Here is a 21,717-nt window from a genome sequence, read left to right as displayed (position 1 = left end):
GTTTTGCTCCAAGGCCTGAAACGAAGGGGGTTTGTCCACATAGCCATTAGACTTTACATATCCCCACAAGACAAAAGTGTGATATCAAAAGATCTTGGTAGCAAATCGACTTTTCCGAAACATGAAATTATCTCCTCACCGAAGTGTTCTCTTAATAAATCCATTGAATGACGCAATGTGTTGGAAGTGCCGCTTTCTTTCAGAAACCAAATCTCTCCGAGATCTCGAACATCAACTTCAGGCATCAAATAGTCGGTTATTATGGCGCGGTAACAGTCGTCATTGATGGTTACGTCCTTACCAGCATCATTTTGAATAAATATAGACCGATGATTCCACCGGCCCACAAACTGCACCAACCCGTTGTTTTTTCTGGATAAAATGACAGCTCTTTGATCTCTTCAGGTTGCCAGTCGTTCCAAATTCGTCAAAATTTACTTGTTAGGTATGTATTATTGAGGCAGAAATGGGCTGAACAAAATTAGGCTCGAAAACGTCGGATCTTCTTGGAACATTTCGAGAGCTCATTGAACGAAACGATGCCGCTTGTGAAGGTCGAGCGGTTTTGCATAAGCTGTACGTCTGCAATTCAAAATCTTTTCCTGATTATAGTGTCTCTGTTTATTAAAAATGGGTTGAACGGGTTAATACTTCCCGTTTAACTTATATAAAGATTTTCGAACCTCCTGGTTAATTTATACTTGGAATTTTCGGAGAACTGGCTGAACTTACTCTATAAGAATGGTGATTGTATGTGGGGTACCTTAATGAAGATCAGGGAACATACAATATTGAGGATGTGTCATAGAATGTGTTAATGGCGAAAATAGATAAACTCGGGTCAATACTACCCCCAACTCCCATATTCTACCGAAAGAATTTCTCTGCCTTTGTTTCATGTTATTTATTAATATTTATTTACATCCGAATTTAGCCCTTCGTTACTAGTTGTTACTCGGTTTGTCCTTTTCCTCAAAATGAGTTTCTACGTTTACCTCTTCATTGTTGTTAAAATTCTTTCCAGCGAACATTCAGTTCTGAAAATGAGAAGTAGTCACTGGGGGCCAGATCTGAAAAATGCGTTGCATATGTTAGAAACTCGAAGCCCAATTCATAAAATTTTGATAGCGAGTACCAGATTTGTGGCACTTTGCGTTGTCTCGATGAAACAGCACTTTCTTTTTCTTCACATGGCGCCGTGTTTTTCGCGATTTTGCCCTTCAAACGCTCCAATAACACAATGTAGTGACTATTACTTACAATAATGTTTTCTCCCTTTTGAAGATAGTGATTATTATACCACATCATTCCAAAATTCTAATGCCACAACCTTGCCAGCCGAATTTTTCATCTTTCTACGCTTTGCGGTTGGTTCATCATGTACATATAGTCTACTCGGCTGACTATCGATTGAATTCCGCTGTGATATTAAGGAGCCATGTTTCATCCGTTTTTACATATCAACGCAAACGCTTGATTTTATTATGATTAAAGAGCTTGAAACACACCGCAGATTCAGCACTTCGTTCTTTTTTCCTTTGCGCAGAGCTTTCACATTGTAAATATTCATTTACAATATACGCTTTCAGTCTCAACGATTTCAATTATTTTATTGATGTCTTCGAGAATTGGCTTTCTATTATACTCGTAGTAAATCGTTGACAAAGTTACTGGAATGGAAGTGATGAAACCAAAATTTCTCATAATTTCTTTAGGCCCATAAACATTGTGTATATTTTCAGTCACCAGTCTTACGTTTTCGCTTTTATCGAAGAAAAGAAGGAAAAAATCTGGAATATGTATTCTCTGCAGAGGACCACCTTTGACCCTCGAACAGTACTGAGTCAAACAATCAGAAAACTGCCTAAAAAGTTTTTTTTGTACAAACCTAATCTTTCTTACGCCATTTAGCGTAACTCAAACGCACTTGTACGACCCCAGTTCAAGTCATCTATTGGAACTATACTCGTACTGGTTTTCATTTTTCTAGAGGTAATTTCGACCTGTATGGATTTTAAATGTTGTTGAGTAATATTTCCGTTATAAGTAATATTTTGAAGTGATAACCTGAGAAAATTAACGTTTTCTTTATTTCTGTATATATTTGGAAAATAATTTCTTATCCAAGTCATAAAAAATGGAAATCGATTTAGGAGATTGTCATAATAATTCATTTAGTGAACTGAGAACTGAAACATTAGAAGATATATATAAGTATATTCTATTCATCTAAAACTTATTTTCAACTTTTCTGCTAAACTCTGCTTCATTTTAGCTTGTTGATTTATTCTTAACTTTGCTGGGATTTTTTGCTTCTGAATAATTACTCCTCAACACTCGTAATTACAAATGTACATATATCAAAATAGTAATGATAATAATAATATGTAATTTACACCTTAATAGAAATTAGGCTGAGCTTTTCTCCAATCTTTTACGTAACTTTTACGAACTCTTTCTAGACATCATACAGACCGGGAGTTTCGCGAGTTTTAATCCACCACCATATGAAAAAATCATTAAAAAAAAAAAAATCCAAATCAATTCTCCATCTGCATATTTGGATTCGAATTGGAACCTAATCCTATAGAATGGCAACCCCACACTTATATTATAATACACACCAACGCCGAACATATCAATGCATGCGCCCGCGCACTTTATGTTATGATTATCTTCAATTGACTTCAGACGCATTCAAGTGATCATGTGTGTAATTTAATAAATCTTAAGAATTAAATCAAAATAAAAACGCTCATAAAAAATTCCGCTTAGTCAGAAGTAAGTAAACTCCACATGTAAGTAATACAAATGTAATTCACTTAATCACCATTATCAGACTACTGGGCATTCAGCAGTGATAATCAGTGAAATCTCTGGATTATTACTCCAATTTATAGTAGTCGTTCGCGAGATAACACCGAACTCATACGACTGATTGTCGGAGGCTGCAACGACTTTCTGATGACGTCCAAGTTCAGAGCCGTTCGTAACTAGCATTAGCTGGCTACTTGTGGTCTAACTCGGTATTATCTGCTGCGTCGCCGCTGGGCGTTTGAAGTTGAAGATTGTAGCGCATGCACACTCTCAGTTTATCGGAAGTGTTAATTCTATAAATTAAGTACATTCCATCTTAAATAGCGAAAGCAAAAGAGTAAAAGTTTGTGTGTTGAGCAATCAAAGCAATTACGGAAAAATTCCGCCTCGAGAAAAATTTGCACAGATAAATTTCAGATTACCTATAGATGAGTCATTAAGAAAGACGAAGTAGGAATATTATGATGGCACAAAAATTATTATATGATAGTGATTAGGAATTCTGGATCACTTTAAATAAAAGCGGCAATGAGCATCCTGAAATTGTTAACTTCAATTTCTAGACTAGTCTCTTTTGATAAATTAATCGTTTCTTATTTTTAAAATTGACTAATCAGCCTTTAAGGATAACATTCCAGTCAATAATTTTCCCGAAAAAGCAAGCAAACGTCCATTGTTAACTCGGATTATGCATGAAGAAAAACTCGGAGCCTGAAGTTTTTAGATTAAAGCCTTATGAACGTTTACAGTATACTATAAAATGAAGTCCGTCTCTAATTTGAGAACATACACTCAATATTCTCGAGATATTAGATTAGAGAGTAATAACAACAGATATGCCTGGTGACCGAGTTGTACAAGTATATGGTACTATTTTCAATAAAGTGTAAAGCAGCTTTTGATTTGGAAAGAAGGATCTCCTGAAATGGAAACTAAATTCGGTTTTGTTGAAGAACTTGGGCTAGATTGACAATGTGAGCGAGAAAAAAAGACCCATAGAGAGTTAAACACAACGGTTGGCGAAACCTATATATCCACTGATGAATCGAAGGTTGAAATAGGAAGAGGAGCAGATCTCTTCTATAGTAATCCATACCCAAAAGGCAGCTTCACTCCGATTTTCCACAATTTAGTATTTCAGTACGAAGGATCAAAGGATGAAACAGGAAGAAGAAAGGATCTCTTCTATAGTAATCCATGCATAGAAAGCAGCTTCAACACAATTTTCCACAATTTAGTCTTTCAGTACGAAATTGTTGGAAGATCAGAAGAGCTCAAGTGAGGCAAACAAGTGTTCCTCTTCGGGGCTGCGCTCATTCAAACTTTGGAATCTAGAATAAGAACTCCGGTTTTGGAGCACGGGCAACACAAAGTATTCCACAAAAGTAATTTGGGATATTGATGCCAGAGAGACCCGGAAGCTACCACTTTTGGGTAAAAAATAGAACTAACTAACATTACAGGGGTCATTTCAAGGCATTTATCTCTGTGATTCCACTTTCAGGAACTTGTTAAAATAGGATATGCAAAATGTAGATGTTGACAAAACATTTACGAAAATTCAGACTTCGGTCGGTTGAAACGGGTTAACTTTCGCGATTATCAATAGCACAGCTTAAAAGGGATGATACTTGGAGGCCTTTTGGGATATGAGCCACTAAAATATGATTATATAGTATATTATTAATTGGCTATAACTTGCAAACATAACGACCACAACGATGACTTAAATGCGAACACGCCTGCACTGAAAGGCTCCTGAGCCTCCCCTTTTCAATCAACCAACCAATGAAAATTCGAAAAGGTGTGAACATACGATATTTCAGTGAATATTCTCGGTGTTCGGCATTCGCAGTGGCCAACGAAATTTAGTCTATAACAGAATAATAATAACTTGGGATGGAACTGAAAAGATAATAAAAATCATATCGGATTATAGTTGATAGAATATTTTGTCATGATTCTATACCGACTCAGATAGAATTTGCACCAAATTAGGAAAAAAAGCTCAACATTTGAAAAAATTTTTGCCAACTCTAGCATTCCATTGTAATTATACATACATCATTCAGATAAATCTCTATAAATATGGGATATTATGAAGGCACTTTATACAGCTTTTTCTCTTCGCTTTTAACTACCCAATGAGGTGAAAAATCTGTAAATACTCTATATGAGACGTGCTGTAATGCGAACTTATTTCACACTTAAGGCTTAAGGGTTGTAAATGAGTTGAGAATGAAGTGAATGAGTGTATATAAAGAAATCTGATTATTCTGAATCTACTCTTAGATTTAGTATATAATGAGTATGTAAATAAAAGTATAACGGTTGATACATTTCAAAATTATTCCACCGTAAAATTTCAGAATAAATGTGCGACATTGAAACTAAAAATTAGATTATAACATATACTCTAAATAACATATTTTCGACTTACCTGGTTTTATCCAACAACCTGTTGGCATTTAACATCTATACGCAAAGTGTTTGAATGCTCATTGGGTCTACACTGTACTCGCCTTGTATGCGTAGAAAAATGGAGCAAGGGAGCTACGCTCACACATTGCTCTGCTATCCAACTGATTGCTCAACGCACAGCGGGTGGTGCGAGGCGTCGACGACCGATGCCGACTGCGTTGCGAAGCAGACATCGACAGAATGCTGTTGCTAGTGCAGAGAAATGAAGTGAGAATTAAATACAGTGTGTGAAAATAAATAAAATAGTATTTAAATAACAGCTAATCTGAAGAAAAGTTGAGAATAGCTTTGTGGACGGAGGACCAAGTTGTAGGAGATACTTCTACCGAGAAGAATCATGATTTTATTAGGTTGCATTAAGTCATAGGGAGGATTCTTTTGCCAAAGGTACCTATAGATCTAATTTAGACAGCTCTAGACTTTGGTCATTTACCCAAAAACTTCTAAAAATGGAATTGAATAGATCTACGAAGGGTTTAGAGCTTTCCACAAACTTATTAAGAAGGCTAATATTTCCACCACTTCGCTAGAAGATATATCTGCCGAGATATTTCAATCTCAGTTTTGAAAAAGTTCGAAGATAGAGCGGAATGTGTCTACACGATTTCACCTTAACTTTCACCATACAGCGTTAACGGACATTAGGTCAAGACAGGTCGTAAAGTTGATTCAAAATCGATGGATCCTACTTGAAGTAAGTGATAGGATGATTCCACCTTGCCTTTCTCCAAACAGTTTTGACAAATAGCATCCCTCAAAATATTTGCTGCTCTACGAGTGCGTTTATTGGACAGTGTGCGGTCGCAACACCAACAATTGGGGCGAGATTGACTTTTCCAAGAAAAGTGACTCAAACGACTTCTTTCAATTCACTTTGGGTCAGAAGAACCTTAAAGCAGTCAAGTTCTAGTTTTAACCAGCGCTTGCTGAGCTCACTGGTGATACAGAGGTCGAACGTCAGAACGCAAAAGGGCGTCGGAAAATCGATTCGCTTCCAATGGGATAAAACTGGGAACACAGCAAACCTCCTAACAAGTTCATCAAGTCATGGACGGACGTTATGAAAAACGAAATAAAAACTCAGGACCCCTCTCTATTATCAAAAAAATGTTATTTGTCAATAACAAACCTTCTTCGCAAGCAAAATTGGACTGAAGATTCCAAACTGAAATAAAATGTTTGAGCTCCACAAGCCCACTGTACCACCGCAAAGCCCCAAAGAAGCCATTGAGCAGAGGCTGCCGTAATCTTCGTAGCGTCAGCGCTGACGTTAAAGCAGCAACTGCAGAGTACAGTATTCACCAACAGGGCATTGGTGAGAATTGTTGAGTTTAACAAAAATACGAGTTTTGTTTTGAATGTATCAACAGCTGTTGCTTTCGCCGACGCCGCCGACGATAGCGTCTCCACCGCCACCAACCTATGTGTCTGAGTGCTGCACACATAATCACATAGGACCGCATAGTGTGGGCTCTTGTGCTCCCAATAAACATCATTAGCTGCGACGTAATGCATCAACAGAGTTTATAGTCTCCGGTCTGTTGTGCTATTGTCTATGGTCTGCGGTGGACAACAGGTCTCTTACACGACGCACAGACTACCAAACAGCTAGAACATTGTCATCAGCACACCTATGTAAGTGCATACCGAGAGTCAGCCAGCAATCAGTTATCACAGCTCATTGGAACTATTCAGTTCAGAATCTATTTAATACAGCTGAGTGTAGTCAACGTCTTCACGCCGCCTTAATCCCAATACGAAGTACTTAGACATCGGCGCGCGTACATTAGAAGCAGCAATCTACAAAGGCGAAAAGCAGAGTGCCAGCGAGACGCTTGAAGTCGCATTGAGTGGCGTTGAGTTCAACAATTCAATACGTTTCGACTGTGCTGTACGGACTTGCGGGCATAATACGCGCGACCAGTCGGTTCAGTCAGTGATCTTTGTCGGTTCGTGTTAGACGTGTGCGCGGTAGCTCAGAAACTCGCGAGCTCGCAGACGGTGTAAACTAAAATAAATATAAATAAAACATTCACAAGCAACTGAAATATTTTAGTATCCACTACAACAACAACAAGTAGCAGCAACAAAATCATATTTGTATTTTCACTCCGACAATACAAATTTGATTTTATATTTCGCTGCAATAACCGTGAAATAGAAAAGTAAATAAGCTAAAAATAAGTTTTCGAAATTATAAAAATGGTTATATAAAAAATATAAGCAATTTTCATTTTCTTAAACAAAAAGTGGCGAGAAAATATTGTTGCTTTAGTTGCCACTATGTAAAAGCGCAAAAGAAGTGTGCGAGTGTCGATATTTATTTTTAAGTTTTTTTCTTTATAATTTATGCACTTTGTTTTGTTTGTGTGCATTTTCTGTGTTCCTATGTGCCTGTGTGGTTTCAATGTTCATTCCCAGTTTCGATATTATTGTGCTTCAATATTTACATAAAAACAGTTGAAGAAGCAAGAATGAAAACAGACCTGTGAAGAGTGCAAAATTAGCTGAATTGCGAAAAACACTTTCATATTCAAAATTTGTTGAGGAAAAATAAAACATTTGTGTTTGTATTCAAATTTAATGAATTATTGCTGGAAAGATATATAGGAAAGCAGTTTGCGGGAAAAATACAAAGTGTAAATTTTTTGCACAATAAAAAGATTATATTGGGAAATAATTTAGGAAAAAATAAAAACTGAAGTTTTCTGCAAAAAACAGTTTTAAATATATTATAATAAAAATTAGATATTTTATCAAAAATTAAAAAAAAACAAATATATATTAGGAAAACAATTGAATTCATTTTTCAAATTTAATGTATTACTGGTGGAAGAAAAATATTTTGCAAGAAAAATTATGAAAAAATTTGAAGTTAATTTTTTTTTTTGGCAACAACCAATTAAAAAAAATATTATAACAAAAATTAAATATTATCATAAAAAATGACATATTTTAATAAAACTTTAAAAAATAATATTTATTATGTTTTTAAAGACAATTATTTTCCAGGCATTTGAAGAAGTTTTTGAAAAAAATAATTTTTTTTTTAATTTAATGAATTATTGGTGGAAAGAGAATAAAATGGAAAAATTTATAAAAAAAAATTATTTAAAATTTTTTTTTCAAAAAAAATAAGATTAAAAAAATTTCATAAATAATGGTGGAAAGTGAATATATTGAAAAAAAAAAATTGATAAAAAAATTAAATTTTTTTTTAATAAAAAAAATTAATATACTTTTGAAGTTATTAATTTTTAGTGACTTTTTCAAACGTCTTTTTTAGGTTTTAATGTTATATTAAATGTGTAATTTATAGAAATCAAATAATTGCTTCGTGTAAATGCAAAAGTTATAAACAGAAATTAAAAATTTGTTTAATAATGAAATATAATTTATTTTAATAATTAATCTTTAAAATTGTAAATTTGTGTGCAAACACCAATTATTAATTTAAAAACTTATAGGAGTAAAAAAGTTAATTATTAATTAAAAAAAAGTTAAATATTTTTGTAATTATAAAAAAGAAAGCATTTTATTTTAGATTTACATGTTAATTTATAGATTTTGTCAAATGCAGGAATCAAATTAATAAATTTTATTTATAAATTTATTATAATTAATATTTAATTTAAAAAATTAAAGATTTTTAAAAATTTTGCTGTGTTTTTGTGCAGAATTTTTAACATACATGTCTTATAATTAAAATTAATTATTAAATTTGTCAAAAAACTAATTATTAAAAGAATTAAATGTTTTTTTAATAAAATTCTTTCTTTTTACTTTTTCTAATATACATATTTACTTAAAGATTTTAGAAAGAGCAAGCAATAAATTAATAACATTAATAACGGGTTTAATTTGAGAAATTAAAAAAAATTTAAAATTTTATTAAAATTAATAATTAATAATTAATTAAAATTTAAGGATTTTTCGAATTTCTTTTTAGTATTCTGTTATTTTTCTTTTTTTAATTTTATGCTTACATGTCTTATAATTAAAACTAATTATTATTTTAGAAAGTTAAGTATTTTTTATAATTTTTTTCGGCAATTTTCTTATAATGTTAAAATTACAGATACTTTTTCAGATCTCTTAAGATTCCAGGAAAAAGTTAAACAGATTATTTAACTAAACAATTAAAAAAATTTTAAATTAACATAAAAAAAATTTAATTATTAATTTATAAAAAATAAAACACTTTTTTATTCATAATTCCAATTTTTTCTTAGACTTTTAAAATTACATATAAAATTATTTTTCAAATTTGTTAAATATTAAAAAATAATAATTACAATTAATTATAAATTAAGAAAATTGAATATTAAGCATTAATTAAAAAAATTAAAAATTTAAATTTAAATTTAAATTAAAATAAAAATTAAAATTTAATAAAAAAAAAATAAAAATAAAAAAAAATTATTTTTAATTTTTTTACGAGAAAACTAATATGCTTAATGAAAATTAATTATAAATTTATAAAAAATTAAATACATTTTATTATATTAATTAAAATTGTTTCTTGATATATTTAAATTACATAAAAAATGTTTTTTAAAATTTATTAAAATTAAAAAAAAAATCAATTAGCAAAAATTAATTATAAATTTAAGTAATTTAATATTAAACTTTAATTGACAAAAATTTAAATTTAATTTAAAAAATTAGATATTAAATATTAAATTTTAATTAACACAATAATTTCTATGACTGAAATTAAAATAACTTAAAAAACTAGAGAATTGTGTGTCAATACTGGCAGTTTAAAATTTTGCATTAATTTTTCTTTAATTATATTTTATTTTATTTTTGATACTCGTTATTAATTATTTAATTATGTAAATGCATTTCAAACAAATAAAGCAACAATTTTGTATAACTCCTTTTACATAATTTTAATTTTTTTTTATTTAAAAAAAATTCTCACATTTTTTATATTGTTTTTAAACACAATTTTAATAAATATTCAAAAAATTAATTTTGTAGGAAATTAAGATAAGGTTATATTTTTGTTATATTATTTTAATTATTTTTTACAGTTATTTTATTTATTTTTTATCAATCGTTTTCAATTGCAAATGTGCACTCTCGCACATAAATTTTTTTAACAAAATTGTCTCAAGCATATTGCCAAAAAAATTGCTTATTAATAATTTGCAACAAAAACAACAGCAAAATGAGTCTCACACTTTTTTTCTTTATTTTTCCCTTCTTTCGTTTTTATCAAAAATGTATGTACTCGTATGTACCTGTGTTACAACCAATTTTGACATATCCTTTCACACTACAAATCGTGCTACTAGGTAACAACAACAACTAACGAAATTTGATCGTATTAACCAACTCATCGCAGTCCGTGTGGTTAGTCAAATTAACGCGTGCAAACAAAAAAAACAAAAATGTCGACAAAGAAGAATGGTAATGCCATAACAACGGAATTCCAATTCCCTCAGCCGAAGGAAAAGCAGACTTGCATGGAACTAATCTACAATGGCAAGGAAGGCACCTACTTTGGACGTACACCCAAAAGTTGGGGTAAGTGTTTGAGTAAATAGAAATTATGGGAAGAATGGATATACTTATAGATGCAGAAGTGTCAATAGGTTAATATATTTGCGAAAAGTAAACAAATTTAAGTTTTGAAGAGTAAGAGCAACAATAAATGACGGTGGAAAGGCACTAAAGTGATAATACTAACAGGAAAAGTACTCCAATAGGCATGTTGTATATATAAACATATATATATACATACATATGTATATAGTAAATGGCGAAATACCATCTTCATATATTTTAACTAAATAACAACAACAAAAATCAGCACCTTTTAAACTAATTAAGTATACAATGTTTTGAAATATGAAATTAGATAAACGGTTCAAATAATCTTAAAACTTGTATTATCTAGATTATGTGTAAATAAATGGCAGAAAAGCAAATAAATGGCCTAATCGTGTAGACGCGTATTGTCATTTGCTAATGTCAAATAAAGCGAAAGAGCTTATGAATATGAGGCATTAATATTGGTTTGTGCTTTGAAAATAAATTTCCACAAAATGCAAAGAAAATATAAACAAATGTAGGTGGTTATAGGCATACTTATATATGTTACTTACATACATATGTATATACATATATAAGATAGTATAAATATGTAAGCATACACATGTGCTTAGAAATGTACATAACTACATTTTTGTAATAATATGTTAGTCATATGTGCACAACAAATTTGTTATCGTCGCTTTTGTAAAAATTGTAGAAGCAGATAAGAAAACACTGTAGATTTCAACAGTCAGGCACATGTGCACATTTATATGGTGACCTAGCAGGAAAATCAATGACTATTAAATATAAGCTGTCAATCCCGAAAATTTTGGCGGGTCCCGAAATTTCATATGTACACATTCATTTCGTGATATAGCAGGAAAATAATTGATAATTAATTATTATTACAAATGTATGTAATCCCGAAATTTCGGGATTAACTTTCTACTTATCCCGTAACTTTTCAATCCCGAAAAATTTAGTAAGTTCATAAATTTCATATGTACATTGTATGCATTTGAGGACCTAGTAGGAAAATAAAATGGCACTTATAAGTTGTCAGTCCCGAAAAATTTTATGGATCCCGAAATACCATACATATACATACGTACACTGTACATATGTACTTACTTACATATAATTGTGCTTGGGGAACCAATGTGAATTAAATATAAGTTGTCGATCCCGAAAAATTTAGTGGTCCCGAAAAACTTAATAAATCCTTAAATTTTATATGTTCACATTCATTTGGCGGTCTAGTAAAAAAAATAAGCAGCATAAGGTTTTATACATTTTTAATCCCGAAAAATTTGGGGAGTCCCGAAAAAGTTATTAAATCCCGAAATTGGTTGTATACATTCATTGAAAGTATATTAAGAAAATATGCAGCACAGAGTTTTAAAAATTTTTAATCCCGATAATTTGTGGAGTCCCGAAACTTTGGGGTTACTTTTTTTAATCCTGTAATTAACACTTAGTAAACTATAACCAATACTCACAGAGTTTTCCACTAAGAGTGATATTATTTCTTCACAAAAAACACACTAATTTTTAATTTCATGTGAAGAACAATCGATACAGTTAAGTTCTGAAAATAACATTATTCAAATGGCCTCCACATCTCCTCCTTTTGCAGGAATGAATTCGATGAACCCAATTTTTGGGAACCTTTTTCACTTAATAAAATCGTATGTCATGAATAGCCCTTTCTTTGACTTCTAAAGCTTGAAGAAAGTCTGGTTTATTATTACAGACCAATGACTTCAAATAAGCCCACAAGAAGTACTATAATAATAGTGTTAAATCACAACTTCTGTGAGCCCATTAAATGTCACAATTTCTTGAAATAATGGAATCTCCAAACTTTTCTCGCAATAATTCGGTTGTTGCTCGTGCTGTGTGGCACATAGCCCCGTCTTGTTGGAACCAGATATTGTCAGAATCAACTTCTTCCAATTGCGGTCATAAAAAGTTCGTTATCACCGCTCTATGCCGCTCACCATTGACTGTAAAGGGGTCACCGGCTTCATTTTGAAAGAAGTGCGGACCAATGCTTCCTCCAAACCAAAAACCACACCAAACTGACAATTTAGGTGAAGGTAATGGTTGTTCATGAATAATTTGTAGATTTTCTTTGCATCAGAATGGACAGTTTTGCTTATTTACCGCAGGATTTTGTTAAAAGTAAGCCTCATCGGAGAAGATCATTTTCTTAGAAAAATACTTATCAAATTGTTCCAAGACAAAATCAGCAAATTGACAACGTTTACGGTAATCCAATGGCTTTAATTCTTTCGTGAGAACAATTTTGTACGGACGCAAGCCTAAATCTTTTCTCGAAGTCCCCCAGGTTGTGGTTTGGGACAGTCCCAATTCTTGACAACATCTTGGAATCGACAAATTGAGATCTTCAGCAACACTTGCCTGAACGGCAGCAATATTTTCATTACTTCGAGCGGTTCGTTATTACTGAACACAATGAAGAAATCACAGATCACAAAATATTAAAAACGGCCGATCGTACTTAGAAATCATACATATCATCCGTATTGGAAAACCCGATATTTCGAAAGCAAATTATATTTGGGAGAAAATTTATATGTAAATTTTTGTGTTAGCATATTTAGAAAAGTTCTGATCTCAAAACTGGTACAACTTCCAGTTGGGCCTTTACAATTTTACAATCGAGTATCTTCATATATAAAACATACGTACATATATACGTATTATATACGATCAGCATGCGGGCTACAGCTGCCGCATGTGAAATAAACTAATAGATTTACAAGTGTACTAATTAATTCAACAAATAAAAATACAACAAAAATTTTATAATTAACGAACTTGGCAACAGTAAAAATATTAAATGTGAAACAACAATAAAAAGGGTTACAATAAAAACACAAACCAAACAAAGAAAGTACAAATGGAAATGAAAATGAAAATAAAATTAAAAAAAAAAATAATAATAATAAAAATATAGAAAACAAAAGCAAAAACAAAAACCAATATATATAATATAAGTATACACAACAACAATAACAAATCCAACAGAAATTCAATTCGACTGACTCCCCAGCACAACCGCCCCTCAGAACTTTAGGTTACTGGGCACAGGGCGGGAAATAATAAAATAATTACGATTGAAGCGAAAAATTATCAAAAGTGCTGATAAGGAAATTTGACGCGCGTGAAGCGACAAAAGGGCGAGCACTCACTTGCATGCACACACCGTTGATAGATGCCACGGAATTGATGGATCGCTGCACCGACTACTTCACATACATACATTACGTGAATGACTGGCTGTCTGAGCGCATGATGGCTTGAGGAAATGAGTGTTGAATGCAAACATATCTACATGTACCGCTAGGCGGTCACAGCACATGTACGGTTGATTGCAATGAATGTTATCGGCAATCGAGGAGCCACATGTCGAGTGATTACTGTCGATTAACAAAAGCAAAATCAACATAACTGTGAAGTAGTACATAAATACATACTATACACGCGGAAAGCGGACGCTTTAATTGCACACAAATACATATACACATACATACATACATTCATACATATATACATACCCATAAGCGCTTATGCTCAACAACAAAAGCGGGTGTGACGCGCGCTCTGAATAGCCTATGAATCACTGGACACCGACAAGTTGTCAGCCTGCGTATGGGTTGGTCGCCCTTTGGCTTTATCAGTAGCAAAACGCATATAATTATACATAGTATACAACAATATATGTGTTTGTATGTCAAAAGGAAGGAGACGGCATGCAAAAGCCGGTGATATGACTGCCTTAAGTCCACTTGACCAGTCATTTATCGATGCGCACCGAAAGCAGAAAAAAAATGAAAAAGTAAACGCATCAAAGCTATCGGTGCCGGTAAGATGTCGTCAGCGGCGTTTCCAAGTCCATTTGGCGCGCCAACACGCAAGGCAGGCATGTGCTCTAAAATGGATAACGACTGACCATGGACACAAGTCACAAGGTGTTGTCATTAGACAAGACAGCTGTAGAAGATATGCATATATAGTCGTACACATGTACATATACATACATACATCCTTGTATTTATGTATACCTAACTATATTTGCATATGACCTAGTCAAAGGTTTTTCGCTGGAATTATTACTTGTTTGCTTGGCTGTTAGCATAGAAGGAAGCTTCTTACGAGTATAAATCGATATTCCTAGCTGAACGGCAGAGGAAAGGAACTTTATTACTATGCTAAGGACTAAAATCTGAAAATAAGATATCAAAGGAAAAAGTAGGATTATATGACTATAAAGTTTTAAGTTAAACAATTGACCCATCATCTAAGAACCGATAGTGATTGTGCTCAAAAGGCTAATTGGATACCGTATCAAGAACGAATTTTGCTAGTCGCTCACATGAAGTGTGTACACCGTAGGAAGATACTTGAAACCACTGGTACATAATATTTTCACAACTATAGAGTGGTGGAAAATAAGGAAACTAGAAATCTTACTTAATCTAGCAAACAACCTGTAGAAAACATGATGGCGAAATTTTGAAAACTCTCCCAACTGATTTTTTTCTAAACATTCTAAACAGATAGCACTAAAACATCTACAAAACCTGTTGGCAGAATTTGGAAAACTGTCTGAATAGATTTTAATATCATAAAAAGAGCTAATGATCAAATCTCTGAACCAATTTTTGTTATAAAAGTGATTCTAAATGGATGAACGCTTTCGACTGACTGACTTATGTATACAGATCTTATTATTGAGCATATTGGTTATAAGACCTAAATTGATCTCTTTTATAGAATTAATTTAACAATGGAGCCGAAAAGAATCCAAAGAACTAGTCTTAACCGATTCGGACGGTCTCAGTGACGTCTTTTATACCATTAATATATAGTCGCCAATACATATACTCGTTCGAAAAGCGACTTCTTGAGTCGCCCGTTCGTCGGATCAGTGACTAAGAATTTTCAAAGCTATTAGCTGATGCATAATCTACTTACATAGTCCATTCCTTCAATAAACCTGGATAGTGTTTTCAAACTGTTCAGTGGTATGGGAGCTAATTATGATCTAGTTCCTCTAGTAGAGCATAGAATTAGCTCAGCCAACGAAATGGAGGCTAAGGCTAAGAACAATCTTTGTAATTCTAGGATTAATAACGGTACACTGTCACATTTAAACTCTCCCCCATAATATAAAATCTTTAAAGTCGATGACTTCAAAGCACTTCTCTTACTTAAAAGAAAGACAGAAGTACGATCACAGAATATGTAAACTTCGTAGAATGAAGAGCTACGTATACTTATTTTGAAGATCTTACTTGAATCTGTGAATCTATTGTCTTTTAATGAAATTTGTAAGTTCAGCTAAACAATTTGACAATTTCACAATTTTTGAATTAGTCAGAATTTTTATCCTATATATTTATCAACAGAATATATAGTAATATGCATATGAATACTATATGGAATATTGGTCCGAAAATAATAATTATTGGTGGTTTTGATTTTTTGGCAACATACAACCTTATTTTCATTAGATTTTATTTAATAAAAATATGTTTGGATAATTTTGGCAAAAAAAAATTCTCTTGAGAATGTCAATTGCAATTTCTTTCTTAAAAATTCTTTCTAAATTCTCCCATAGAAAGTTATTGCATATTGTCAAAATTAAATAAGAAGAATTTTAATTAATTAAAAATAATTAAAAAAATTAATTAAATTAAATATTTTAAAATAAAAATAATTAATAATTAAATTTAATTTAATTATTAGTTATTTGTGTTAATTAAAACAATTACTAAAATTTTCTAATTATTTAATTTAATTTTTTAGTATTTTTATTTTGAAGTAATTAATTTAATTTATTTTTTAATTATTTTTAATTAAGTAAATTTCTTTTTAATTAAATTTGACAGTTTACAACAATTTTCTGTGAGATAATTTAGATGAATTTAATTTTAATTATTTTTAATTTATTATTTAATCATTTTTAATTAAGTAAATTTCTTCTTATTCTTATTATTTTACAGTTTACAATAATTTTCTGTGGGATAATTTAAATGAATTTAATTTTAATTATTTTTAATTTATTATTTAATCATTTTTAGTTAAGTAAATTTATTCTTATTTAAATTTTACAGTTTACAACAATTTTCTGTGAGATAATTTAGATGAATTTAATTTTAATTATTTTTAATTTATTATTTAATCATTTTTAATTAAGTAAATTTCTTCTTATTCTTATTATTTTACAGTTTACAATAATTTTCTGTGGGATAATTTAAATTAATTTAATCTTAATTATTTTTAATTTAATCTTTAATTACTTTTAATTAATTTAATTAACCCAAATATATTTTGGTTTGTATTATGTATTCTTATTCTTTTAATTTTGAAGCTAATTATGTCGAATTAATTTATTTCACTAATTATTTAAAGTACTTTTTAAATAATTTTTGGTTCTTAAAATTAGTTTTAATTAATCAATTAGAGTTTCAATAATTTTTTTTTATTTATTTAGTTAAAAAAATTAAAAATTATTTAATAAAAAATTTAACTTCGTTAATTTAAATAAATTAACCCCGTTTTAGTTAAAGTTTATTAAAGATATTTCTTAATCTTTCACTTGTGAACTTTAATTGTAATTTTATTATTGAAAACTGTTTCATAACAAAATTAACGTTAATTTGGCAGATATGTATGTTAATAAAACGATTTTAAATTATATAAACTTTTCTTTATAATTATTATATTATGTTATTATTTATAAAATTTTTAAAAATTATTTTGTTTTTATTAAATTTTTAAATCTTGTATTTCGTTTTAATTTATCAATTAAATAAATTTATTAATGACCCAGTGCATACAATTTTCTTAAAAGTTTTTAGGTTACTAAAAAAAACTTTTCAAAAATTTCACTGTGAACTTTTAAATTTTTAAATATACATACATACAAATACATGTATATACATATGTATTCCCATAAAATACTGAAATCACAACTTAATACAACAGAAAAAGAAATAATATCGGTTAGCAAGTTACATATTCCGAACTAAAACTATTTTTTTTATGAAACCCACAAGCTTTGCGGTCACTTTAACAACCAGCAACTGCCTTATTATGTATTGAAGAACCACGCACACTTTTGTAAACAAAAAACTCGACACATATGGCGTTATCAGTGTTCCTTCAAATTTAGAGCAGTGTCCTCAAATAGTTTTCACCTAATTTATAGGAAAACATGTAAGCAGGTGGTTAGCGGATATTAAGTGTAATACATACATATATGTACATACATACAAAATTCTGTATGGTTCTAAGTAGGGGTATGCGAATCCAGTTCGATTCGAGTCGAATCGAATCCTTGGATTCGGTTCGATATTCGAGTCAAATCTCGAATATTTCGAATAGTTCCAACTATTCGAATTATTCGAACTATTCGAATAATGCGAATATACGGGTCGAATCTCGGATCGAATAATTCGGTTCGATTCGCGTCGAATATAAATGCTTTAACATAGGTGACGTAGTAGCTAGAAATACATAATGATTAATTAGTATAGATATATATGTGTATATAAGTCAGAAAAAAGTATCATACATGTTGGTAATTTTAATACTTTCGAGCAAGTATTGCATATTGCTTTTCGGTATCCTTCAGTATTGAGCTTAAAAAAATTCCAAGCAGGACTCCGATGTGTTGAAGATACAACCTCATTATTACTTCCCACACCAATTTCAGGTTCCACTTCCATAATCACACTTTCCTCTTCGGAATTATTGGAAGACATTTATTTAATTAAAAAAAAATAACCAACGTTTGAATTTTTGAAAATTTTAAATTAAAATGACAAATGTACGTCAGATGCATGACAGAGATTCAGATACTACTGGCGCTAATTAAAAAATCATGCAAATAGTCAAATATTAAAATTATTCGAATTATTCGAACTATTCGAATAGTTCGAGTAATTCGAATAGTTCGAGTAATTCGAATAGTTCGAGTAATTCGAATAGTTCGAATAATGCGAATAGTTCTAAGCTTAGTGTAGGTTTGGTTCGATTCGCGTCGAATAATTCGAAAATTCGAATATTCGCAGGCCCTAGTTCTAAGCTTAGTGTAGGTGTGGGTCAGTGGGTGGCGGCGCATGCGACGAGAAAGCTGCGAAGGAAGAGTGCTTCGAGTGACTGTTGCAGTTGCTAATAACATTTGCTGTTTTTGTCTACATTTCCTGTAATTCATACTGTTACTGTTATGGCTGCTGTTACTACTAAGTATTATTGCAAGAGCTGCTGTAGACATGCGCCAAAAGGTTAACAACCTTGCAATGGCGGGACTGTACAACGTTTGCATATCCTAGTTGACTACAAAAAGCACACATACACACGCACACACTCACCTAAGCCATATACGAGTGTTTATGGATGTGCACATATTTTCAGTTGCAGGACGCATGAACGAAAATAATTTTACTACGCCACTACGGTGTCAGATACATATTGTATGCTGCTGCAACAGTGCGGCCAAGTTGCAAGAGAGAATGCAATAAGCGCGCCAGTACACTTTTGCAAGGACTTGCTTATGTATTACAGCCATATTGAAAACATGCAGCTAGATAAAATATATGTATTTACTATATACAAGGAGATTTATAGTGAAAATAGTGAAAGTGTGTATGCAGTACCTCGTCCTCACCTGTCAACCTACAACTATGGCCGCGCCTGCAATGCTTGCAGCAACAACAACAACTATGATAACTTTTAGAGCTTGCCTCGCATGGCAAATAAATAATCGTGTCAATGTATTAACCGTGTGTTGAGCCAACAAATTTGCAATTTATACTCACACTGCAGTCACTCAGTTAGTCGCCGAGTCACTCACTCGGTTCCACACTCAGTCATGCACTCTTTCAGTGACTCAGTTATTGTTGCATGGAAATTATCACTGATTAGTGGTCATTAGTGCGAGGACATGTGGGACAGCTGTTGACTTTAGTTGTAGCAGACAACTTTGATTTTTTTCCACAGATTTCCAAAGCTGATTGATGGGTAGAAAGTGTTGCTTTATTATCATAATGACCAATGGGTCCCGCTGTGTACTCGTAGTAAAGGTCCACAGACTTGGGTTAGTAATGGCACTATTATTACATGAAAATGTTGGTTGATGAAGTAATTGAATGGAAATATGATTTTTGCGGTTATTTTTCAACCTTTGGACACTTTCAAGACATTATCAATGCAATTTATCGAATAATTTGATTCAGTCTCAACTTTTATTCGACCTTTTTTTAACCCTGAAAAGGGTGTATGAAATTTGCTATGAAGTTTTGCAGAAAAGAAATGTCATAGAAACAAACTAAGTCCCGTCCGTATCTGTCTGTATATATGCGAAGTATTGGAGACATCGATCTGAAACGTTATTTTCTCCCGAAAGAGCTGCTGACACCCGCGATATCAAATCAAAATATTAGGCCGTAGTGTTGACTTTGATCGATGAATCCCACTAGAACAACTGTGAACGTCGATCTTTGTGTCACCCAAAAGCTCTTAAAAATGGTTCACGAATTCTTCATATCGATCCCAGTCCCTTTGCTAAATTCTTCGAGGGTTTGTTCATCGGGCTATTTCAGTCCAAGTCCGGCAAAAGCCAGACAATAGAAGCGAAAATACTTGTAGACAAAATAATTCTACCTCGCTTTCCTCCGTACAACTTTGGCATACCGCATCCGACAAAACATTTATTTGTAAACCTATCGAATAGTAGCCAGTCCAAACATCTACAATTGCGGCAAGAATGACTTTGTTAGGAACAAGTGGTTCAAAGGACCTTCGACGCTTCTCTTTGAGACAATAGTTCTCGCTTTCGCACAAATTCTGGTTGCTGACCAGCGCACGGCGGGCTCGTGGGAGGTCCAAGAGGACAAGGCAGTACCAACTTGCATCCAATCGAATGAAATTGGTGTAAAGATACCCTCCCTAGGAAGCTCATTGACTTTAAATTTTCCGACGATTAAACCAAAAAGCCAGGTACCCAAGCATATCCAACACGGAATAAGGTAAAATGAGCTCATGCACTCATTGACTACTTTTGAGCTCACAGTCAGCGAACTAAAACCAGTATAGCCGATCTGCTATCGAAATGAATGCACACCTTTCTGAGGGAACCCGCACTTCACAGCAATACATCTACTGCTACCGATGGCAGCTACCTCCGCTTGAAGGACGCTGCAGTGGTCCGGTAGACTGAAGCTAAAGTTGATGGAGCTCACCCGACAGAAGACTTCACCTCCTTAACACTGCGGAATTGTTTGTATAAATTCGTCTCGTATCTCGTGTTTTTGTCTTTAGAGCTTGAGGCTCTCTGTACTTTTAAAACATGATTACTGCGAAACTTACACTTTGCACATTGAGAGACGTTGTCACGACAGTGGGGTCTAAGAAACCGGATTTAACCAAACTTTTTATACCCAATGTCTATCATCATGAACCATTCCTCGAAATTACTTCAGGAAGGAATTCTTTATGCCGTTACAACAACAACAATTAACCACTATTTTTTTCAGAAAATTATAAATTTTTCAAGATCCATCATAGGTCCTTGATTCAGGTGTCTAATAGACGTATTTTAAACCAAATTACGTTCATATAATAACAAAATTTTTCCTTTTCCAATTATATTCTGGCTTTGATTCGTTGAGAACTCTTGGATTGGATATGGATATGAGCCCTTTTTTCACTATATAATACCACTATCCAAGGCTCAGTAGTTTTATCATGCAAATTAATGGTAGTGACCGTTGGTTTTGTCATACGTGTTTTCAGGTTCCATAGATAACCTCAAAATACGACGAATATATATTCAAG

The 21,717-nt window shown here is 32.1% G+C and overlaps 1 protein-coding gene and 1 long non-coding RNA gene across 3 annotated transcripts in view; one reads left to right on the top strand and one right to left on the bottom strand.

Annotated features, from left to right (window-relative positions):
- Window positions 1-5,486, bottom strand: part of LOC125779757 (uncharacterized) — a 59,495-nt gene extending 54,009 nt beyond the window's left edge. Inside the window, exon 1 of the long non-coding RNA XR_007423436.1 lies at window positions 5,258-5,486. This is a non-coding gene — a long non-coding RNA (uncharacterized LOC125779757). The remainder of the gene's footprint in view (window positions 1-5,257) is intronic.
- Window positions 5,487-6,944: 1,458 nt separating this feature from the next.
- LOC105222174 (sodium/potassium-transporting ATPase subunit beta-1) overlaps window positions 6,945-21,717 on the top strand; it is a 53,311-nt gene continuing 38,538 nt past the window's right edge. Inside the window, exons 1-2 of one of the 2 annotated variants that reach the window (XM_049446910.1) lie at window positions 6,945-7,463; window positions 10,652-10,833. In XM_049446910.1, the coding sequence (XP_049302867.1) occupies window positions 10,698-10,833 (136 nt within the window). In that variant the 5' untranslated portion in view covers window positions 6,945-7,463; window positions 10,652-10,697. Of the gene's footprint in view, window positions 7,464-10,601; window positions 10,834-21,717 lie in introns of both variants that reach the window. The other variant, XM_049446907.1, reaches the window with a different exon arrangement.

This window comes from Bactrocera dorsalis, chromosome 1 (assembly GCF_023373825.1).
Source record: "Bactrocera dorsalis isolate Fly_Bdor chromosome 1, ASM2337382v1, whole genome shotgun sequence".
NCBI lineage: Eukaryota > Metazoa > Arthropoda > Insecta > Diptera > Tephritidae > Bactrocera > Bactrocera dorsalis.
The sequence above is the reverse complement of the archived record's forward strand: the minus strand, read 5'-3'. Positions and strand labels throughout refer to the sequence as shown.